At 36.1% G+C, this 25,475-nt stretch overlaps 1 protein-coding gene across 21 annotated transcripts in view; it reads left to right on the top strand.

Annotated features, from left to right (window-relative positions):
* LOC105474624 (ryanodine receptor 2) overlaps positions 1 to 25,475 on the top strand; it is a 786,480-nt gene that overhangs the window by 692,574 nt on the left and 68,431 nt on the right. For 14 of the 21 annotated variants that reach the window (XM_071073859.1, XM_071073903.1, XM_071073838.1 and 11 more), the window contains 6 exons: positions 3,570 to 3,623; positions 4,859 to 4,882; positions 17,492 to 17,591; positions 18,904 to 18,983; positions 20,968 to 21,044; positions 22,156 to 22,229. In XM_071073859.1, the coding sequence (XP_070929960.1) occupies positions 3,570 to 3,623; positions 4,859 to 4,882; positions 17,492 to 17,591; positions 18,904 to 18,983; positions 20,968 to 21,044; positions 22,156 to 22,229 (409 nt within the window). The remainder of the gene's footprint in view (positions 1 to 3,569; positions 3,624 to 4,858; positions 4,883 to 17,491; positions 17,592 to 18,903; positions 18,984 to 20,967; positions 21,045 to 22,155; positions 22,230 to 25,475) is intronic. The other 7 variants (XM_071073921.1, XM_071073912.1, XM_071073919.1 and 4 more) reach the window with 1 other exon arrangement.

Raw genomic sequence — 25,475 nt, 5'->3', positions numbered from 1 at the left:
CCCACCCCCGACAAGAAACAACCTAGAGAATTTACATGTTATCCTACGGGCTTCTCATTAACCCATACCCTGTCTCCCCACACAAAGAAACCATCATTCTAAACCTTGTGCTCAAGATGCCCTTGCTTTTCTTTTCATATAGTTTTCATTTATTTATATATACATAGATACATTTTCATATATATATATAATTTAAATTGTTACTGACTTTTAAAAGGGTAGTATGCTGTGTATAATCTTTTGGACTCTACTTCTTGGATTAGTAGTGTTTCCTAAGATTCCTCCATACTTTTGTGTGCTGTTGGAGTTCGTTTGTTTTTATTGTTTTTATTGGGCAGATATACCAGAGCTTATCCATTTACCTTTTTTGTTGATAGACAAAAGAGCTGACGAGTGGTTCTGCATGTCCTCTCTATTATGATGAGTACAGCATCTGCTCTAAATCATGTACTTACTGCTCCTTGTTGACCATACTTTGGCGATAATTTGAAAAATCATTTTACATCTTTGTATTTTTCAAGCCACACTTCATTCTAAATTCTATTCCCCTACTCCTATCATATATACCTCCTCTTTAAAAAGTCCTATGGAGAACTTCAGTGCATCCCATCTGTTTGCTGTTGCCACCCCTTTTTGTCTGCATCATGCCTACCCTGCTTAATTCCTTAGAATGTCTCTTTACTAGCTGTCATCCCTCTTGGGCTATTTGAAGCTGCTTCACCCTAGTGGTGGTTTTACCAATTTGAATCAGTAACAGTGTGGAGGAAGATACCTGCAATGATATCATAAACACTCAACAATGTTGCTACTGTTTCGAGTTTCCAGCTACTGTTTTGAGTTTCCCTTTCCTCCTAGTTCTACTCCTTCTCTGACTAACTTTTTAAAAATATTTAAGATACACGTTGTTATGCCCAGGGTTCCATTCTTTCTTGGTTAAAAGTATAAAATGCTGCGGTCACATTCTTATGAGTTTCTCTCTTCTGTCTCACCCATGAGTTCTCTGTTAGTCAGATTGAAATCCACACTGAAAGTTTCTGGGTTTTGATTCCTTAGTCTTCTATGGATTTATCAAATCAGAAAGTCAAAGGAATGCATGAAATATACTTCTCTGGCAGAATGAACTTTTCAGCAGATACCGACAAGCTGAAGATCCCTCGTTAATCCGTTATGCATTCGTGTTGCCAGTTTTGAATTCTGTTGTGGATACCTGAATGGTTTGAAGTGTCCTCCATTTTATTTTTTTCTTCTAAATTATTTATTCCACGCCTGCCCCTTTATGTATTTAGCTTATTCACCTTTTCCTTCCTGGCAAAGGAATGACTCTTCCTTGTCTAGAACTTAGCATTCTGATCCAGAAAGCCAAATCCTGCTACAGGGCTGTCTAATATAACTTCCCATTTGCTTAGCATTACCATCTATGTCACATGGATGCCATTTGCTATTGAAGAACATATCTTTTGTTCCAGCAGATCCTTCTGTTTCTCTACAGTATATTCAAAAGCTGCTAGACATCTGATAACCATTTGTTTGTGATCTTAGCATATTCTCAAGCTAATTAGAAGTTTAAAGTAGTTCTTATAGGTTTGATGAATTTGTAATATATAGTCTATACACCAAGTAAATTCAGGTTTAATAGTTTTTAAAAATCACAGATTTTTAACTTCATTAGGATCAAATCTCATTAAATTTTCCTTGGAAGATTTTTTAAAAAACAGTTAAAAATATTTTATTTCAAAGTACTTTTTTATAAAACTTTTTTTCAGCTACTGCTTTAAATGGATCATTCCTTTGTACAAAAGCAAACATGGCTTATGAGTTTTATAACTTAAAAACATATCATTATAATCCCAAATAATAATTTTTCTGAATGTATTCTTTATTTCAAACCTTGTGTTTCTCCTATGTTTCTGAAGGTCATGAAATTTTTATAGAAGCTTATGTCTTTGAGAAAATGTAAAATTTCATATCCTTGAGACATTTTATATTAGTATTCTAATTTGCATAGAGAGTAAGCATGCTTGTTATCTGATAAAATTCCTATACTTCTTACTCCTATTTACTAATGTACATTACTAATCATTGGGAATAATGGGAGACGTTAGAATAGGTAGGTCTTAAGGAGCAGCTAAGCAAAATTGCTCTGTTTTCGACAGTAGATATACAGTATGTATTGATGGAAGACTGCAGATTTGCCTTCCAAATCTGTTTTGCTAAAGTTCTCATGAGTTCTTATTTTTTTAAATCCTGGCTAACTAATAACATGTAATAACATGTAACTAATAACTAATAACAGAGTAACAGAAACTTACAGTAGAACATTTCCTGCTTTCTGAGTGAATCATTAACATCTTTGCTTTTGTGATGAAACATGCAGTTTGACATCTTAACCAGACAGTGAAACTGTCCTAGGCCTGCGTTCCCACCTTTATTTCCTCCTTTGCGAACTATGCTCATGTGCCTATCATTATAAACAGAAAGGGTGCTGCTCAGTATGTATTTGTTGAATGAATGAAAGAATATGACAAACCTTTTAGAATTTATCATGGAGTGGTGGGAAGGGTCACATTGTTTACCTTCCCTTCCATCCCCAGTTCATCTCCATGCCCAGAGTACTGTGTCTAATTGAAATAAAAGTATTTTTATGATTTGTAGCTTATATTTCATTATCTGCCTTCATACACCCCATGGAAACACTGAATGCTTACCAAGCGGAAGAAATACATATAAGGGTTAGAACAATCTAACTTTAATGAGCTGTAGGCTTCTTCCTACTATGGCTATTGGTTAATGACCAATTTCTTTTGGTCACTATTATATTACAGACCATAATAATAAAGCAGCTGAGATTTATTAAAAGCATATTATTTTTCAGACTCTTTTTTCTTTATTTTATTTTTTTGAGATCGAGTCTCATTCTGTCACCCAGGCTGGAATGCAATGGCACGATCTTGGCTCACTGCAGCTTCCACCTCCCAGGTTCACGCCTTTCTCCTGCCTCAGCCTTCCAAGTAGCTGTCATCACAGGCACCCGCCACCATGCCCAGTATTTTTAGTAGAGACGGGGTTTCACCATGTTGTTCAGGATGGTCTCGAACTCCTGACCTCAGGTGATCCGCCCGCCTCAGCCTCCCAAAGTGCTGGGATTACAGGGGTGAGCCACCTTGCCCGGCCTAATTTTAATTAATGGTTATTATATTTGCCTGTATTCATGCATTGCAATGGCAGCATAAAGAAAAAAAGAGAAAAGCAATCCTTTTAAGGTTTGCAGTTTGGTTTGAATGAGGCCAATGTATGAATAAGTAGCAGGTGTAGTATGATATGGACCTCATAGTTATCTCTGTTACCTATAAAATATGTAATCTAATATTTTATTTTTGTAAAAGCACTATGTATAATTTTCTTTCATGTCATGAATTCATTGATTCTATCATCTAAGTATTCTATCTTACATTTAAACAAGGTTGATGATAATACAAATGATTTGCTCTTCTATGTCAAATGTTCTTTTGCACTATCTAAAATCTCAACGTATTCCTGTCCCCCCCCCCTTTTTTTTTTAACATGTACAGAGTTGTCATGATGAGGAAGATGATGACGGGGAAGAGGAAGTGAAGAGTTTTGAAGTAAGATGGATCTTTCTGGATTTGCCTTTTTTCTATCTTGAAACATTGTTTCATAGCTTATAACTGACATTTATGTTTCTTGCTTCATGGCTTATTGCAGCTTATTGTGTCAAGGAACTGCATGTCAGAGCTGGATGGACAAACCCGAGTCCTAACATTTGCTGAAGTTAAGACCAAGGATCATAGAATAGTTAAATAACATAATGAAGCCCATATGTTCAGAATGAGTGTTCCTGAGAACCCTCAGAGATGAGACGGCTTCAAATTGTTCTCATCTCAGTGATGTCGTGGTCTGGAATTTCCAACAGACGTGACGAAAATGTTTATTGAAGAACAACATGACATCAAGTTTTTCATCAAACCCTTGGTTTGATATTTTTTCCTCAATAGAAGTCTTAAAGATTTGGCCTTAAAGACTTCTGCCCAATTAGATCACTCATTCCATGTACATATGCAGATAGTGGCACACAACGCAGTTTGCTTGCATGAGGTAGGAGTCCATATATCCCTAGGACTGTATTACGATTATTTTCTCAAGTGCTCTCAGCTTTTAAATGTCCTATATAATTTGAAATGCTGCTTAATGTTACTTAGCCCAAAGGAAAGTTCTTGATATTTTCCCCATTTGCTTATACTATACTTTCATTTTTTATGAGGAAAAGCTAGTTGTTGCTAACTACCACTCTTTTTGTTTATTGGTTCTTTTTTTTTTTTTTTTAGAATTTTCATAAAGAAATTAAGTGCAGGAAAATAGAAATTAGATTCTTTTTCTTTTCCTTTTAATTTACATGTCTGGACTTTGAGCTAGAAGTCTGGAAATATATCAGTAGCCAGCAACGAGTCTTTAATTAAAGTGGACCCACAAAAACATATTAGCTAAGGAATAAGCTCAGAGCAGTGACCTTCCAGGATCCATTTGTTATGAGCATGTCTGCAGCATTGAAGTCAATGAGTCAAAAATATAAAAAGAATCTAATTTGAGGAACTCATGACTATTGCTGGCTGAGAAAAATGCCATAAGATTAATTTCGGTATGATTTCTAGAATCTTTTCTAATGTATGTGTTTTCTATTCTCAAAGTCATCTTTATTGATAAGAAAGTGAGGTCAGTTAGAATGAGCTGTGAGCAGCAAATAGTACTGTTTTTCTGAAGTGCACACCATTTATGGTCTATCTGTTGTCTTCAGAGCAATTGTTTATTGCTATTTTGCTTCTTGTCCTCATCCTTCCTTAAGGTCACAGGATCCCAACGCAGCAAGGTAAAACTATATATATGTGTGTATTTGTCTGGGTCTGAGTTTCGGTTTCTTGTGACATTTACCTTTGTTAGACCCAACATCTTGGATTCTTTTGTAAAAAGGAGGTCTTGAAAATCTTTCTACCAGTTTGTAGCTCCAATGCAATTGGTCTCTTCAGGATCCCTTCCTTTGACACAGGTTTATTCTTCTTGCAATTTATATGACTCATAATTGGAAATGTTATCCTCCAGCTAACTTTGAGCTGTATACTGTGCTGGGATAAAGGAATCCAGCCCTTTAAATGACAAACTTTTTAAGCCAGGGACTTCTCATTTTTGGTGCAGTGTTCTGACCTTATCCCTCTTGATGTTTTTTCAACGCCAATTTTATTACTTGAAAACAGACATGATGAATGGTATGGCTGGTGAGATTGGAAAGAAGCCTGCTTTTTCATTGTGCTAGTAATCACTTCAATTAGTAACTGGAGATTATATTCCATGATTTCAATACTGATTTCATCATTGCATTAAAGGGAAGGACTAGATGACTATTTCTCTCTTAATATTTTGAATACTGGGAACATTTGCTAAAAGAAAACATTTGGATATAGAACTACAAAACTGCTTATGTTAATATGAACCTTGTTAAGCTTACGTTTTATTTTCATAAGGCTATTTAGTAGGAAAATCAATCATAAACGTTCTGGGAAGATGATACCCATAAAGACTTTTGTTTTTGTTTTTTGTTTTTGTTCTTGTTCTTGTTCTTGTTTAAAAAAAAAAGAAAAGAAAACCTTTTAGGAGGCCGGGGGCAGTGGCTTACACTTGTAATCTCAGCACTTTGGGAGGCTGAGGCAGGTGGATCACTTGAGATCAGAAGTTCAAGCCTGGCCAACGTGGTGAAACCCTATCTCTACTAAAAATACAAAAATTAGCCGGGCGTGGCAGTGCAAGCCTGTAATCCCAGCCACTCGGGAGGCTGAGGCAGGAGAATCACTTGAACCTGGGAAGGAGGAGGTTGCAGTGAGCCGAGATTGCGCCATTGCACTCCAGCCCGGGCGACAAGAGCAAAACTCTGTCTCAACAACAAAAAAGCTTTTTAGTTTGTAAGTGTAAACTATTCTACTTTGCCTTCTTTTAAAAGAAAAAAAAAAGTGAAATATTTGCTGCCAAAATGAATTTTAGACTGTTCTGAAGAAACTATTTTAAAGTTTCTTTTTAATTTTTTATTTTATTTATTTATTTATTTATTTATTTATTTATTTATTTTGAGACAGAGTCTCACTGCGTCACCAGGCTGGAGTGCAGTGGCACGATCTCAGCTCACTGCAATCTCCGCCTCCCAGGTTCAACCCATTCCCCTGCCCCAGCCTCCCGAGTAGCTGGGACTACAGGCGCACGCCACCATGCCTGACTAATTTTTGTATTTTAGCAGAGATGGGGTTTCACCATGTCGGCCAGGATGGTCTTTATCTCCTGACCTCATGATCCACCTGTCTCAGCCTCCCAAAGTGCTGGGCGTGAGCCACCACGCCCGGCCACTTTTTAATTTTTTTAACTCACTATTATAGTTGGAGGAATATATTGTTCTTGTATCATCATCCTTGTAAATTTCAAAATGTAAATCACGTATGTACTACCAGATGCAGCTCTGATCTAATGGGTATAATGGTTAATGGCATATAATGAGCCTAACACTAATATATTATGGGCTTACATAATAGATAAGAATAGGTATAATAATAATTTGGTAGATTTTGATTTTTTATCATTAATTGTTTCATATAAAATTTCTGTGAATTGTTGAGGGATGAAAACCTGAAGGGATCACCTAACATCAAGTAAAGAACTGATTTCCTAAGTAGCATAAAAGTTAATGCCTCAAGAATGTGTTGATAGTTGGATGATGGGGCTGGATGATGGAGAAGGTGTTGCTAGCCAACAAAACCATTTTACCTTGAAAGAGGAATGCAGTTTCAGAGAGATCAGTTTGATAAATAGGGTCAAATTTAGTGACATTAGAAAGGTTCCTTATTCAGAAAGGAAGTCTGAAAGACAACTAGTGGTGGCATCTAATATTTAGACACTAGGATTCAGGCCAGACTAAGGACAAGAAATCAAATGAGATATGGAGCGTGACCCGAGAGAAGGGGCTACCTTTGAACTTAGAACAGTGGACAAGTATTCCCATGATGGTGAAACCTAGCAATTAATCCCAAAACAGAAGATATAGACCAGCAGGTATGACTGTCTCAGCAAGAGGCAGGCTTTTGAAGTGCTGGGAATTGCCACACATTTATAGGTGTAATGCGGGACACCAGATTTGGGGATTTGCACTTCCTAATGAGATTTTTTTTTTTAGCGATCTCCATCCGATTTGGGACTATAATTTACACCTAATTTATGTAACATGCTACTCTTAACAAAATACTGTGTAAGTGGTATGAAATAATACAAAGTTGAGAAACAGAGATATATCTAATTAATTCCTTCTAAAGATACTCTTCTCTGAGATTGACTATGTGATACCAACAAAACCACTGAAAAATGTATTGTTTATAAATGTAGTAATCTACCATACTTTTTACACGGAGATGTCTATTTGACATAATTAGACATGGTCTAATAGTGGAGTTATTCACATAAGCTACAAATATGAAAGGCTATTTGTCACTTTCAATAATTCTTATAATGAATTATATCAAATAAGTTTGGAAATCACACAAAGTGTGTGGTAATTGAATTCTATCCCTGTAGCTGGTTAATTATTAATATTTGCTATAGTTTCTATTTAAATTCTTTCCCTGTAAAGTAGTCCATAAAGTCACTGAGAAGAGAAACAAAGTAGGTAAAAAGAAAAGTGGTGTTATAGGGAAATTCTCCATGAAGAATGCAGTAAAGCTCAAAAAACATGGAAAACAAGGAAAGAGGAATGACTTGCCAGCTCGTTTCTTCTTCCATCACATATGTGTATTATTGACATGATCCTGTTAAATTAAAACTTGCCTGATTTAACCTGATTACAAAATTCCCTCTTTCATCTGTAATATATGTAAATATGCTTTTGCTATAACTACTTATTAAGTAACTTTATTGCATATTTAGTTAATTAATTTTTAGGTTTGGAGCAACTTCTGTATCAAAAGCATTAAAAGGGAGAGTTAAATCTTATAAAGAAGCTGACATTAATTGAAAGGGAAGAAATGCTTTATCAGTTACCTGAAAACATAATTATTGGAGTTGAATGCTAGATTTCACTTTTTAATTTTTGCTAAGGCAAATAATAATAAACAATAATATTTCAAATAACATCATTTTTTCTGAGCATTATGGGTTTTTCTCACCTAGATCAACAAAGAGCTTTGATACTGCAGTAGACCACATTTATTAACTGATTTTATAAAAAACTCAGAAACATTATTTAGATGGTTACTTCGTTTATTGCTCTTCTCTAAAATCTGAGCATATAGCATTAAATAATAATTTAGTGAAAGCATTTCTTTAGAATATTAAGGTACTATAATATAGATTTCTTGTTTACTGCTAAATCTAAATTAATGACAGTGAAGCTTAGATAAGCGAGAGGAATGGAGTGTTAACTCATCTTCCAGGCCATCTTTCTCAACTAGTAGGCAAACTGCATCTTCCTTTTGGTGAATGCCTAATTTCTAATTCACAGATGAATTATCTGATGAGTCTGAGGTCCTATTTTTCTGTACTATTGATTAAAGAGAATTTCTTGTGTGTTAAATTCTAAATATACCTATGGCAGAGTTGGTAATTCTGTAATAAATACTTAGGAAACCAGCATATTCTCTCAGATGGACCTGAGACACAAATAAAATATTGTCATACCTGATAACATACTCAAACCAATACCCAGCTGGTATCCCACAGTATGTGCCATTAAATATGGAAGAACCAATTTAGGTCCAAAATGTTTTAAGGATTGATATTATGTAGCACTACCCCAATGTTAAAAAATTTTTGTCTGGCCCATCCATGAATCTAACTTTTAATAGAATACAATGTTTTGGTAATCCTACAAGAATGAATTGGCTGTAAGATATACTGCCCCCCATGGCTACATAATTTGAACTTTGAATGGGTTGATTTGGTGCTTTTCGTAGTAACACAGCATTTTAAATTAAAAAGTCTTCCTGAATCTTAGCAAGGAGAATTTTTAAATGCATAAAAATGGAAGATATAGCTATGGATATAAAATATTGAAACAATTATTCCATATATCAAGAAAATTTATAATTCTTTAGTTCCTACTGCAGGAGGTATGTGGTATCCAAAATATGGACTAAAGCATTAAGAGTTGCTTTTCATACTATTGAATCATAGAGGGGAAGAGGGAAGGAATTTTGACGGCCAGTGTCCTCCAGTACTCACTCTGATTGCTGCAGTCTGCCAACTACTTTTTATACAATAAAATTACGTATCTCAAGTAGTCATCTCGTGTCTTAGCTCAGATTTCCTAGAAAACACAGGCAAAAGCTTATGTGCTAACACTTTACTGGGGGAAGGGGTGTTACAATCCCAGGGAATTAAGAGTTAGGGAAATAGAGAAACGATACAGGGAATGAGGGAGGGCAAATAGAAGACTGAGTATTCCTGAGCTGGTCATAGCCGTTGAGCAGTTCAGCTTCTTGCTCAGTTGTGTGTTACAGAACAGAACAGTGCCTCCTGGGGAAGGAGGATGGGCACTTCATATGCAGGTGCCTTACATCTCCTGTCACTTACTGGTCACAGAGGGTTAATTTCATCATTCTTTCTGCTGATATTAACCAGTTCTTCCAGGCAACCCCTGGGGAAGCCAGAGCCGCCTTGAGTACAGCCTGTTGAGTGTCCAGGCTCCACAGTCTCTCCTTATCCATTAACATGGGGTCTCCTTGGTGAGTGGTAATGATGGTAGCAGCTGGCTTTCATAAGCACACAGTGTGGTAGCAGTCATTTCTAGGGCCATTCTGGCTCAGAAGCAAGGCAAGTAGCCAAGGCTTAGAGAGATGGGCATAGGTTGGGGTGGGGATCCTGGCCTTGATACAAGGAAGACTCCCAGAAAGCACAGCCCCCTATATTGTATACGGTAATTCATGCATATGAGTATGTGGACCAAAATAGCAGTCTGTGTAGGAGACATGCAGCTGGCCCTCTGTATTTGTGGTTTCCACATCTTGGATTCAACCAACTACAGATTTAAATATTCGAAAAAAATATTTGCTGCTTTACCCGACAAATACAGACTATTTTCCCTTGTCACTGTTCCCAAAACAACACAGCATAACAACTATTTACATAGCATTTACATTTTGTATTAGGCATTGTAAGGGATCTAGAGATTATTTAAGGTAGACAGGAGGATGTACGTAGGTTATGTGCAAACACTATACCATTTTATATAAGGGACAGACGTTAATATCTGTAGGATGTCCCGGAACATGTATCGACATATATACTTGTGCACACTTTTCATATGCACAGTAATTTAACTTCATGTGTTGTCATTAAAAAATAATCTCAGTTGAAGCTTATACATGAGCAGATTGTGTACAGTAAATGGAAGGCAACAGACTCATTAAGAGCAGACACTCAGATGGACTTCCTGTGTTTGAATCCCAGCTTGAACACCTAGCTGCGTGAGCAGAAGCCTCAATTTTTCTATCTATAAAGTAGGTCTAATTATAGTATCCACTTCACAGAGTTGTTATGAGGACTAAATTAGACAATATATATAAGGCACTCAGAACATTGACTATCACGTAACCATCCCTAAATATTTGCTATTATTATTATAATTAATCAATTTCACTTTCTCTGCTAAAAACAAGTCAGGGAAGCCCATACTACAGTGTGGTGAACACAAACCACACAACACAGGAGACCTGGATTACCAGCCAGGTGCCGTGTGACCTCAGCCTCTCTGTTTCTCAGCTTTCTGTTCTTTGAACAAAGAGCTTTGAACTAGATGTTCTCAGGTGTCAAATCCACCTTTAACAGTTGTGTGGTTTGCTATCAGGTATAAATTCTCTTCATTTTTAAGGGCAATTTCGCAGTTCCTCTAATTGCACAAGTATTGATGAAAACATGCAAGTTTTTATCACTTTTTATCGTTTGTGGAGGATTGCAAAAGAAAATAAACTCAATGTGTTTTAGAACAGGAATGTGACAACAAAAATGTTTTATAGAAAATAACGTCAGCCAGGCATGGTGGATCATGCCTGTAATCCCAGCACTTTGGGAGGCCGAGGTGGGTGGATCATCTGAGGTCAGGAGTTCGACACCAGCCCAGGCAACATGGTGAAATCTCATCTCTACTAAAAATACAAAAATTAGCTGGGCATGGTGGTGGGGGCCTATAATACCAGCTACTCGGGAGGCCGAGGCACGAGAATCGCTTGAACCCAGGAGGCAGAGGTTGCAGTGAGCCAAGATCGCACCATTGCACTCCAGGCTGGGCAGCAGAGTGAGACTCCATCTTAAAAAAAAAAGAAAATAATGTCTTCTGTACATACATATGTATCCCGCCTTTTCCTAGTTTAGTATTTAAAGAATCACAGAATTACACGTAACACAGTAAGCTGAAGGGGGAAAAAAAAAAAAAAAAAAACTATTGAAAGACAAATAGTAGGGCCTTCCAGGAATAGATTCATCTAGAAACCCATGCCATGGAGTCTTGTCAGTTTAATGTGGATTGTCAGAATATCTGACTCCAGGCTTTCTAGGAGCCAATGTGAAATTACATACATTTAACATAAATTACATGAAATGACATAAATGTAAATTATATAAGTGTAGGAGCCAACATGAAATTACATAAATGTAATACAATTTAATAATATAATGAACTTTATGTGATTTATATAATATTCATAAATTTCATTATAGATATCAATATCATTAAATATAATATGTAATATATAAAACATTGATGTTAGGAATATTAAATATAATAATATTTAAAATATAGTCTTCCTGACTGGAAAAAGCAAATTTCTAAAGTTAAAATTCAGTAGCATTTTTTTCCCCTGAGGATGACAAAAAATGTCCTCAACAATTCAGTTAACATCATTTTTTGACAATATATGCAATAGAGTCCAGTTGTGCAGATGCTACCTGGAATAGCGTAAAATGGGTACCAAGTATCTGGAAGAATTGAAGAAATACACATGTGCCACCTTTCCAGATAGTCTCCAGAAAAATCCTCTTCCCAACTAGACAGATAATTCTTGGCAGGGGATTTGGGACTGTGTTGAATACTTAGAGCACAGCTGTTTCTCAAGAGTTGATCTGGGGTAGGGTTAATACCCATTCATGAAGACCTAGAATTACAGACACTAGAGCTTCTACAGCTGTGAGTTTTCAAAATTCAAGTAATGAGCTGCTCTGATCCCATCTATGATCAAAGTTATTCTGACTTCCCATTTTCCCACTAATTAGTCCACCACTCTGGCACCCTCGTGACCTAACCAAAGCTTTGTATCCTTAGTGGCCCCAAGTTTTCTTCTTGTTCTTATTCTCTCTTTTGTCAGGCTATCCTAGAAGAGAAAGAACTGCATAGTACTTGCTTTCTGTATTCAAGGCAGTATTCAGTGCTTTTTAAGGCTTAAACAAATAAGTAGGTAAATGACCACTGTTTTAAATCAATATTGCATTTAGGAATAAACTACATTCCCTCTAATGATAAGTCAGCTTAACTTTCCTAATTTGATAACTTCTGATTTTAGAGTTACTCATCTTTTCTTTCCTTTTTGTACCTTGTTAATTAAGCTTTCGGTGGTAAAGTGCAAATTGTGACAACTGGGCCCTAAAATAGAAAATTATTTCAACCTAGTTGAGTTTTATTGCTTTTGCATCATTTTAAATTACTTCTAAATATGCTGAATCCCTGAGAAACAATATTCCACCCAAAATGCAAGTGTATATAATATTGGAAGAATTAAACTGTAAAGTCATATTACACAGGATATCTAACGTCAAAGCCTCTAGTGCATTAACTGACTTACTTGACCCTGGTTTAGTGTTTCTTTTGTCTCTGTAGATTAGTCAAACTTTGATACCATTTTTACAGAGTGTTAAAGAGACAGCATTAGAAACTTTGCTTATCCTCTCAAGAAGTAGAATTCTGGAAGATTATCATACTGTTTGAAAGATCAGTAATAAAGAGTGGATAATGATGAAAGATCTGAACAAAAAATTAAATGAGCTAAAGCCCACAATTTGATTATTATTTGTATGTGTATAATTCTGAAGACCTCTTTAAGCATGAACTGAAAAACAAACTTCTAGAACTACTAATTTTGCAGCACTTCAAACAAAAAAGACAACATTTGTAATATTTTAGATTAATTGTGATCACAGACTATAGGATATCACATCATTTAGTTCTGTCATTTATTCATGCAAATTTTCTTGAACACCTTTTATTTTCAGAGAACTGTACTGGATGTATAGTATGTGTGTACTGGTGTGGTTAAAACAAAGAAAGCCTCCTGCCTTCATGGATCTTCTAGGAAATTTCATGTACATTTATTTATTTATTTATTTATTTATTGGCAAGGTCTTGCTCTGTTGCTCAGGCTGGAGTGCATTGGCGCAATCCTGGCCTCCAGTGATTCTCCCACCTGGGCCTACAGGTGCACACCACGAAGCCTGGCTATTTTTAGTTTTTTGCAGAGACAGGGTCTTGCTATTTGCCCAGGCTGGTCTAGAGCTCCTGGGCTCAAGCAATCCTCCTACTTCAGCCTCCCAAAGTGCTGGGGTTACAGGCATGAGCCACCGTGCCTGGCTTATTTATTTAATTAAAAAAAAAAAAGTTAGGAACCACTCGTTTTAAACAAAATTATAATCTTGGTATTTTCCCATCACTGTGAGTCAACGCTACAGAAATGTAGCTAATCTACATTTTTCAGGAACTGGAATACAACAGAAAAAAAGTAATTGAAGTGGAGAAGGTGTCTCTTATCCATGCTTTTGACTTTCCTTAGTCTGAGTTGACCTGTTTGTGCTGCAGACCAAATTAGTGCAATTTCACTCCCTTTCTTCATTGTCCCCATTGTTATCCAATTAAATCTTCTATTTTTCAGTCTTTTTATTTCTTATAATATTGATATTCAACATCACCTTGTAGGTCATAACTATAAGATGCCAATTAAAAATATTTCAAGGTGACTTATGACATTACTAAATTATGGGAAATTTAAGGAGTTTTGTTCCTGGATATTTCTATTCTGTTATAACTTGCTACCACCTAGAGTTTCTGATGAAAATATTATGAAAACATTTTCTACAGTTGTTGAAGTCATGGAAATACAAACAAACAAACACAAAGTAGATGGGCTTATTTTGTATGACGAACAGATGATAGATTTGGTAGACTCAGCCTCTGATCTGCTCAAGTTCTGCCCCAGAGGTCAATGGAGCTGAGGCAGGTCCTTCAGAAACAATGTAAATTCCTTTCCTGTAACCAGGCTACCCTGGTTTAAAATATCTTTTCATCTCCATTACGAGGATAAACTGATTAGGTCAGTGGCAAAAACTACAGTTACCTTGGCACCAACCTGATATTTTCTGCATCGAGGAGCAAGGGACAATTGTAATTCTCCCTATTTCAATAATTTTTTCTCACTTAAGACAAGTTGTTGAAGAACTAAATACAGTTGTTTTTCTTCGAGACTTTCTACTTGTTTCCCCTGGTGTTAAAAGCTTGACACACTCTTAGACAAAATGAAATAATATTAGCAATGTTATTACAAACTTCAGTTATAACCAAAAGCAAATCATGATGTAAAATACTTCTGTACATTACCAGTGATTTGATCATGGGTCTGATACATGACCATATTTGACCTTGAAAAAACCTCATAACAAGCTTATTAGGATGTGCACTGATAATTCTTGGTTGCTCTTGGCAAACAGAACGTTTTGCCTAAGGGAAAATTTAAATTCTGGAGCTGCTCTTTTTTTCCTCACCTTACTGTGTAACCTTGAAATAACCTTGAAATAACACAAAGACTAAACTGCAGGTGGTGTTTATTTAAGAGCCTTACGCAGTTTAAGCAAAATCTGGTGTGTCGGAGAACTCTATTTTTGAAAAGGTGCTTTCAAGATGTTATTTTCCTGAGTAAGATGCTTATGAAAGATCTGTCTACAATTTGTTTAGAAAAGCTAATCTGCAGTTTAAAAAAATCTGTTTACATAATTCATCTTAGTATCTGAAAATTTTCTGGTTTAACTTTCAGGGTTTTATTTTTTTTTTTAATTTATAATAAACTTTCCCAATGACAGATTAAATTACATGCCCAGAAGCTGTTCTCAAAGGGCAAAGTACTAGAAAGAAATAATGTTAAAGAATCCTGAAGGGAGAGCTTCCAATTTCAGTTCAACAAAAAATAAATTCAACAGAGAGGTTGACTTGATCTCTGTTTATGAAATACAGTATTTTTCTGCGTCTAGATCAGTATATCTTTTTGGCTCAATGCTTTTTTTTTTCAAATGACTTTCATCATCTTCCTGAAAACATTGATTATTAAAATTTAGATGCGATATAAGAAAATGAGTGACCTGTCCAGGGAGTTTATTTTTATACAAGGTAGTCTGAGATCCTGTCTATTTCTTGGACCTTGTAAGGTCCATACCTCATGTGTTGATTTCAGTTACTGAGGAGGTTACTGGGACCTTACAGGCTACGGTGCAAGTTGTTCTGGCAGGTCTTTAACTGATCTTCCCACTTTGGGAGCACAAATGGCAAACTGTTGTTTTGTTATGTTTTCTCTCAAGAGTGTGTGGCATGTTGCCATCTTCCATCTTCTGTGAGTTTCCTGATGACTGTCTTTATGTGTTCTATTAGGTCAATAGAAGAACTTCTTCCTGACTCCCTTGCCTCTTTAGTTGATGAAAATGATAGGACAGTTTCGTGAGCGAATAATTTCTTATCATTTTCTTACTGAAAAACTCTCCCACAAAAGGAGTTGGTTAAGCATTAAACGAATGTTCCACATAGAGCTCTGGCAATGGGAGGAACATAAAAGATTGTTGGGTCTAAAAGGAAGAATCAAATGTTGCTCATCAGTTTTAAACAACACCTAAAGAGCAGACGAAAGGGTCCTCTTTCAGTTTTCCTGAAACCGTGTTGTAATGACAAAATGGTTTTGTGTGTCTGTGTGGTTCTGTTTCTGTTTTGTTTTTGACTTCACAGGAAGAGGTTTAAACATGAAGGCAAACCTTATAGATGTTAGCATGGCTACATATAAAGCAAAGCTGCCTCTTTTTTTTTTTTTTTTTCTTTTCTCTGCTTCCATTTAGGCCTATCACATAATTTAAGAAAACATAAAAATTTAACCACAGGAGCGCTAACTATAGTGTGACAAAAAAACCCTGATCAATTTTGTTTTCGCAGCACGATATTATCAAAGATTTAAGAAACAAATTTGCCAGCCTCGGCGAGAACTCTCTGGTAACAGCATAAATGTCTGTGTTGGTTGCTTTTGATTTAAAGGTTTCTTTTTTCATTTGTTTGAGCCCATTTCTTTTCCCCCTCCTTTTAGTTCACTTTATTTTTCATATTCTGTAACTAGCAAGCCTTCATTTTTTAAACCTCTTCCATCTTCCAGTGTCTATTTTCTGTATTTTGGATGGAAAGTTTATGGCAGCAAAGCTGTCATTCTGGCTACCTCTGCTGCAGCTCTTCCTGCTGTTAGGTCATATATGTTTTGGCCGTTGTGTTTATGGACATGATACTAATTGACTGTTTCATGTCCCATTGACTAAGCTTCTCTACCACGCCATTTGATGGACTCACTGTCATAGGGCTCTATGCAACTTTCATTCTGCAACTTATACTGCTTAGTTCCTTCTCAATTCTCCAGTGAACTGGATTGCTCAAGTGAATGGTCATACCAGTCTTGAACTTGCTGTGCCTTTATATTTTATTTTTATTTTCTTCTTTATGTTTTCAGTGGTAGCTTAAGTGGAAAAGAATAAACTCCAGCCATTGCTCCAGCAGCACCATGCAGTATCGTTTGTTACCACCAGAGAATACAAAATATAAAGGCACATTGCATCTCTTATTCTTTGGGGGTGACTGGGGAGATCTGTATCATAAATCCACTACTTTGTTGAAGCCTACCTTTTTATTCATATCAGCTTTCAATTTTGCTTAAACTTCAAGACATCTCAGTTAATGTTTTTCTGTGATTCAGTGATACCTTGCAACTCGAGCCATTTGCTGAGCAGTATCAAGTTATGGCCATGGCATGGGAGATTATTAAAAACGTGACAAACTTATGCACAAATGTATAAATCAGAAAGTGCAAGCTTCATTGACGAAGTACAGTACTTCAAAACTGTGATACAGGCTTTGGATGAATCAAATAATTAAAATTGAGAAAAACAAATCCATGCTGATAAACCAGTACCAAAAGCATATCAAGAAAACTATAAAGGGGGAAAAAAAAAAACCAAGAGTTGAATATGTTAATAATATCTGTTTAAGAACATCGTTGGTGTTGAAATGGTCCATAATGTTGTCATAGAGCCCATACATGAAGAGATGACTAAAAATATGGTCTGTAGAAATCTGCTGTGCTTACTGATACCCTCAACATAAACGGTTGGGATTTGTGTTCAGGAAAAAGAAATGGAAAAGCAAAAGCTTCTATACCAGCAAGCCCGACTCCACGACCGTGGTGCGGCTGAGATGGTGCTGCAGACCATCAGTGCCAGCAAAGGTAAGGTTCCTTGGGTTCCCCTCACAAGTGTCTGTTCTTCAGATTTCCTCGTTGCTCTCAAGGTGCTCCCTCATTTCAATTCCACTGACTCATTTAGTCCCGGGGTTTCTGGTTCATGACTGTACCAGGTGCCTGTTCACAAATACGAGCTCTCATTGTTTACGGAGACCAATGTTAATTTGTTTTTCAGAGTCTTACTATACAGCTTCATTTTCATTCTGTTCTTTAAGTTTTGGAAACTATGTTATAACTAAACCTTAGCAGACTGATCCTATAAAATGGGGGTGGCCGAGCTTTTTCTTTAAGGCCAGAGAGTCAATGTTTTCAGCTTCGAGGACTATGCAACCTGTCACAGCTCTTCAACTGTGCTGTGTTAGCACGAAAGCCGCCAGACACAATAAGTTAACAAACAGGGTGGCTGTGTTCCAAACCAACTTCATTTACACACAGTTTGTTTACACACACGGGTGGCAAGCTGTAATTTTGTTATGTAATTTATGGTATTTTGCCATAGTTTGCTGACCCTTGATACAAATATGGAGACATTTAAATTGAGACTTTTTTAACAATGAAGATGCTGTCGTATATCTCAGTAGCCAGCTGTTTCAAGATGATTTTTTTGTACGTTCATAATAGCTTCTTTGTGAAAATATTTTAAATATAATTTGTAATGGAAAGGAAAAGTAATGGTGGTATATTCTGTTATTAGGTACCCTTGTCCTTAAATAGAAGATTATTTATATTTCTAAGATAAATAGAGGTGAACAATGAAAAATAAAATATGATATACTGAATAAAATGTTGTGTTATTATCTGAATAACTTAAAATTGAGAATAGTCTGCTTAATAAACCAGACTACAAACATATTAAAGTAAAAGCGATACAATAAAAACGATGAAAGTTCTTCATATATAATATTGTTGAGGGAAGAGGGAGAGAAATTTTCCTTAAAGAAAGTTTTAAGTAGCTCATACTTATTTTAATGTTTATTAAACACATGAGTAATCTTGAATCTTAATAATTTCAGGTCTCAATATTTCAAGATCAGTTGTCTTCCTATTCTGTTACTTCTGTATCTTCTTAAGGTTTCAGTTCTTAGATATTGTAGAGAATTTTTTAAAATGTTGATGCCAAATATGCATTATTATTATTTTATTATTTTTTGGAACATCAGTCAGTCTCCCTCCGCCATTATGAAGATTGCTTGCGGGGGAGCATTATAATAATTTTTAAAGTGCAGCATTGGAGGTAGAATAGGTTAATATAGAAGGCGAAATGATACAAGAAACACTACTTTTTTATATTTCTTAGGTGAAACTGGACCAATGGTAGCAGCTACTTTGAAACTTGGAATTGCTATTTTAAATGGTGGGAACTCCACAGTACAGCAGGTAATAGCTTCCAGTCATTCACATAATGTACTTTTCAGACAAATGGACCGTATAGTAAAGAACTATTTGTTGTAAAATGTTTTATTTTCCATGTACAATATGGTTCAATTTTAGTTTATCACGGTACTGAAGAGAAAGCAAAAGAGGGAAAAAGTAATTATGTGATAGTGTTACAAATCCAAACATCAAATGATGTCAAAACATCTGAAAACATCAAATGTGGCCTTTTGTCATGTCAAGTGAATTCTGGTGCTGAGATATGAACCACTCTCTCACCATGCATTTACCAAACGGTGGCTCTCTGGTTTTGGAACCTGGCAAGGGCAACCAGCTCATTCTGTTCCCAGAATAAGTGATTATATAGCTTTTTAAAAAGGAACAATAAAACAATCTCTCCAAAACATTTATCAAAAAATAATGTCTCTTGCTTATGTTTTACTTAAGAAGACCCTCATTACTTAGTATATATATTCAGAAGTCCTTAGATCCAGAGACAGTAGTGAGAGATCCCGTAATGTATACTTCTTGTCTGTGCGGAACTTGTCTGTTTTCTTTGTAACTTCGAGTATGTATTCCACCATCTCCTTTACTGTAAGCCACATTCCTTTGTTTGAAAAGATGAACGATTGTTTCATTTTTTATTTGACCAAAAGTTATCACACCCCCCATAAATGGCTGTATGATTTTGTGTCTGTGTGTATATGTGTGTCTGTACATCTATGTATCATACATACACTGTGTGTATATTTGCTATTTGTGCGTGTGTGTGTGTGTATATATATATATATGCATATGTGCATATACTTTGTGCGTGTGTATCCTTTACATATTTAGTTTATATTGCCTTTGCTATCTGAAAAATATTACTACTAAAATTTTGTCTGCTTAGCTGAGCCCTTTTTAGAACAGTGTTGATAATAGGAATTGTTCTGCTCTTCAAGATTTGGAGAAAAGCAGTATTCTTATTTCCTTAAACCTTTGAGCATGCTTTCTATCATCTTGTATATGCTTTACATTTGAAATCTCTGATACATTTTAACTATGTCAGAAATAGCTATTTCATTATGCTATGTAACAGTAAGCTAACAAGACAAAGCATTGCTTTAGCATTTTTTTATATTTATGTTTAACCAAAATTTTGACCATAGATCCTGGATGTCATTCTGAGAACAAAGGAGAAAATTTTAATAGCCAAATGATTCAAATTGTTTTTTCAGTTTAAAGACTATGGAAATGGAAACTGAATTTCAGTCTATAGCATTAGCATATGGCAGTCACCACTCTCAGATTGTAATGCTGTTTTGGGTTTTTTGTTTTGTTTTGTTTTGTTTGGTTTTTTGAGCTGTCACCCAGGCTGGAATGCAGTGGCGCCATCTCTGCTCACTGCAGCCTCTGCCTCCTGGGTTCAAGCAATTCTCCTGCCTCAGCCTTCCGAGTAGCTGGGACTACAGGCACATGCCACCACACCTAGCTGATTTTTGTATTTTTTAGTAGAGACGGGGTTTCACTATGTTGGCCAGGCTGGTTTCAAACTCCTGACCTCATGATTTGCCCACCTTGACCTCCCAAAGTGCTGGGATTACAGGTGTGAGCCACCGCGCCTGGCCTGTAATGAAATCACCTTGGTGTGGAAACCTGTGAATAACATCTATGGGAATTTTCTTCCCAGTTAACTTGCGAGAGAGTATCTGAATCGCCAAATTACTTTAAAAGTGACCAGAAGAGAATTAAGAGTAATATTACCCCTGACATTTTTGGCGCTTGTGGTCATGTGTAGGGCAACTAACCCTCTTATTCCAAGTTTGTGTAATTATCTTGCTTTGAGGCGTGTGTTCCTACTTCATGATAAAGATGACATTAGTCATGTGTGTACACAGTGAATATTTTCTGTCTTTAGAATGGAAAGCCTGTTTTTGTTGTTTATTTATTTAACAAACAATGAGATTTTTGTTCAGTGGCCATGTGGTTTCTATAATTCCCATAGAAAATGCTTGACTACCTCAAGGAGAAAAAGGATGTGGGCTTCTTTCAGAGCCTGGCTGGCCTGATGCAGTCATGTAGGTAAGGACTCACTTCCTTCTTGGGGTTCTACTCAGTGGTTGTATTTTTTCGAAGCATTTGTTTCTTACTCTGACGATAATTACACATAGAAGAATAGTTAATGATTAACAACACTTTCAAGTGGGATAATCAGCAGTGTCTTATTTTCTATCTTTTTTTAGGGGATTGGTAATATCATAATTAATAACTTACAGAATGGTAATAATGCCTTAAAATAGCTTTCCTATGGTACTATAATCCCAGAACTTTGGAAGGAAGAGGTAGAGGATCCCTTGAGGCCAGCAATTCAAGACCAGCCTAACAGGGCAAGACTCCATCTCTACAAAAAGACTAAAAAAAAAAAAAAAAAAAAAAAAACTTAGCCAGGCATGGTGGCACACACCTGTACCATAGTCCTAGCTACTCAGGAGGCTGAGGTGGGAAGATTTCTTGAGCCCAGAAGTTTGAGGGTGCAGTGGGCTATGACAGCACCACTACTCCAGCCTGAGAGACAGAGTGAGACCCTGTCTCTAATTTAAAAAAAAAAAAAAAAAAAAAAAAGACTTCCCCGTGTTTAAATAGGGATCTTGGAGAATTAGTGTATATTCTGTATACTTGAAAATGAGTTGTGTATGCTTTTTTTAGAAAAGGAAATTCTATTTAGTTTTATTTAGGAGCTTGTAGACCATTTCTCGTTTTATGACTAAATGATCATTAACTCATTTGTGGTAATCATTTTCCATTTTTTTTCAAGATTTAAAGTCATTCAGACAGCATTTGACTAAGGAATTTGACACACATTTAATGTAACAAGCTATTCCAACTGCAAGAACATAATTATTAGAATTTTATTTCTGCATGTCTGCTAGCTTTGTAATGTACTCCCCATGTGGAACCCTATGAATGCTTTATGTTTGACTTTCACATGGATCATTTCAGTGTAGGCCCAGGGGAGACACTAGTCTGCCACTAAGAGAATGTGGCTGGTAAGCAATGAATGGAGACATGTTTTCAGTGTACGTTAACATTTGGTTCATATTCCAAGATATGTGGTGTTTAGATGTTTGCTCTCCTGAACAAAGAAAATGTTCTATTAGTCCTCTAAATGTTTCTTTTTTCCTTGTTATTATAGTGTCCTTGACCTAAATGCATTTGAGCGACAAAACAAAGCTGAAGGTCTTGGGATGGTGACAGAGGAAGGATCAGGTATTAATGACTTACATTAAAAGGATCACCTGTCTCCCTTCCCTCCCTGAAATGAGTCAATTATCAATTACCTTTCAAGCAGAGAGATACGAAGTTATTTTAAAATCGATGAAATGCTTACATGATTTATTTCAAAGTTCGTAGTTGGACACCCGTCACACCCCAACATCAACCTTCCACGCCGGTCATTAACTCCTTGTGTGCCAGCCCCGTTGCCAGCGGCCTTTCCCCTTGTTGGGTTTTCAATAAGGAATAATGGCTGAATGAAGGATCAAGATCCTTTATTAGAGAATTTTCTGGGAAATCATAAACCACATAGATGAATCTTTCAAGAACATTTGACTTTCTTTGGCCACTTTAGCAAAGTCGGGCTCTCAGATTCTTCTATTTCCTTAGGATAGTCATCCTTTGAGCTCCTTCAGTCTACTCTCATTCCTGTTCTCTCCTCTTCCCTTCCAGCACAGTGATCCTCATATCCATACATGTTTGCAAGTCTAGATTGATAAAAGAAATTAAAGAGCAGTTATTGTGCTTAAATAATTCTGTGCACAAAAGCAGTGATTCACGTGATCTTAGAATTTTTCTCTCTGTAAATAGATGCTGGTATAAACTAGAAAGTTTAGCATGCAATGCATTTAAAGCAGAAATAACTTTTGCTGCCCTTTCATTTTAGGAGTATTTATTAAGAAAAAAATCTTCAATATCTTTTGGTTTGATTTGTTTTTATTCTTTTGTGTTTGATTTTTAAACTAGTTTTACTCAGGGCCCGTGTGTTTATCTGTTTTTGTTTGTTTTGTGTGGTTTGGATATGTCTTCTTGTCAATTATTAGTTTTGGAATATTGGGTCTTTTATTGGACTAATCTTATTTCAAAAAATAATTTTTTCTCCCATCTGCCATTTGTAGTCTGTGTTTATTTCTCTGAAATATTTTAGGATTAACTAATTTATCTACGTATTTTTTTGTTCTCACAAATAGGAAAGAGAATATTTCTTATTGTATTTTAAAGTTTATTATTAATACCCATCCTGACATTGCTACTGCTATGTGGCTCCTGTGTTTATTTTATTTTCTGCTTGACATTTGGATGTACAAGTCTGGTCATCAAATATAAGTCATATGGTTACTTAACTGAGTTAGCTACCTTCAAGAAAAATCACTGACACCATTCTATAACTTCTTAGGTTTTCTGGCCTAAGCTTCTGGCCTGAGGTTCAAAAGGACTGACCTTCAAGAAAAATCACCAGAGCCACTCTAAACTTACTTAGGTTTTCTGGGCCCGTCCGGAGAACTTGGAGCCACTGCAGATCCCAGGGCCCATCACCTGCCTACCTCCAGCATCTCTCCAAAGTCCTAAGCAATTTTCAGCTACAAAATCTCTAAAAATGAATGAAGTCTCTGTCTAAAGCCTCACTTCCCTGTCTTGGAATTAGAAATCAATTTCATTTTCCCCTGTAGTTATTACCTAATGTTCCAGGGGCTCTGACCACAAATCCATCAGTCATTCTTAGTCACTGTTCATATCAGCTCCCAAAAGGAATAGCAGCCACTTAGGTTTATTTTCCTTAGCCTCCTTTCCTTTGTCAGGCAGATATGGATTGGAATAACATTTTCGAGTCCCAAATCAGAAAGAACTTTGTGAGAGTGACCATTCTGATGGAAGAATTCTTTATATCTCTCAAAATGAGATTGATTTAACTTGTGCATTCTTTTTCAACACATAAGAAAATAATTACTCAAGCCGATTAACACATTTTGTATTATTTCCTTACAAACAGAAAAACAAAAGCAAAATCTCAACTTTTTTTTCTTTTTCCCCATTTCCTTTTCTTTCGACTACTGTAAATGTACTACCCTCCCTTCCTCAGTCATCACTCATGAGCGTGGTAATTATTAAAAATGAACTGTCTTTTGTTTATTTGCTCTTTTATTTGTTAGCTTTGTGTACAGACTTGATAGTGACAATTCTTGTGCATTCTTTTGTGTTGTAGACTGTTTTCATAAGTAGATTATTTAATTTCCATCATGATGCATCCTGTTATTTTTTAAATGCACACATCTAGCTTTCCTCTTTTTCTTTCTTGTTTCTATGAGGATGTGCAGTTATTACGATGTTGTTTCTATGAGGATGTGCAGTTATTACGATGTCAGAGATGAAGGGGCAACAAGCATTTCAATTACGTTTCTGGATTGGTTTTGTTGTCTTACAGTTAAAAACCTTTCCAGTGGGCCCAGCATCTGCAACTGTTGTGTCAATGAATGGTCCTAGAATGTGTGCCCTAGTCTCCCTGTGGCGTTTCTGTCTTGAACGTACTGTGGCTTTATGGCTGCACGGATTGGTGCACGGGAAATCGGTGACATATTCAAGGGGGACGTGACAAGCTGAGTCTCCTCCTCACCAGTGTGCTCTGCCAGTTGCCTTCCAAAGATTGGGAGGTCTACTGAGTTTTTCTCTATTCCTTTGAAAATCTTACAGATTGCAAATCATGTAATTTGACAATCTTACAGATTGCAAATCATGTAACATCAAAACGAATTTTTATTTTTGCGACTGAATTCAAAGAGCAGTAGAAACAACAGCAACTATTTGCTCCTCAAACTAATAGACTAACAAAGATGTCATTAGTAATTCAAAGTAGTTTCTGAAAGACATTTTATGCAATGGAAATAAGGGATCAGATTTTAGATAGTACCTAGGACGCCAACAAGGCTTCCAAGATTAAATTGTGCTTTCTGAATACATGCTGTTGCCTTAATCAAGAGACCTATTAGGAGCATATGTAAGGGCCACTCATTAGCTCTATTAATATTATAGTATTTTCCAGATTGTTTTAAGAATTCCTATACAGACTCTTTTGGCATGTTTAAATATATCTGTTTTGAGACCACTCTTGTTTAAGATGCTATAAAAGTTTAAAAAAAAAAAAAAAAAGGCCTATACACACTCATAGGAGAAGAAAAATCAATCATCCCTCTTGGAAGGGATAGAAAAGGCTGGAAAAGCAGCAGCTGTTAGTGATGTCACTTACTTCAACACTTGAGGCTCAGAGAGCATGGGCTTAGCACTGAGAAAATAATCTACTGGATCTGAATCTCCTACCTCCTTGCCCACTGTTTTTATTAAGCTAAGTCTCTTCCTAATGACGATAATACGACCAGAAATTATATAGCCATGGAAAATGTATAAGCTTAAATGTATGATACCCGCAACTCTCCAATGAGGTAGCTATTACCCTGATTTTATAGA

This window comes from Macaca nemestrina, chromosome 1, assembly GCF_043159975.1.
Source record: "Macaca nemestrina isolate mMacNem1 chromosome 1, mMacNem.hap1, whole genome shotgun sequence".
Lineage (NCBI taxonomy): Eukaryota > Metazoa > Chordata > Mammalia > Primates > Cercopithecidae > Macaca > Macaca nemestrina.
This window is presented reverse-complemented; position numbering and strand designations above follow the sequence as displayed.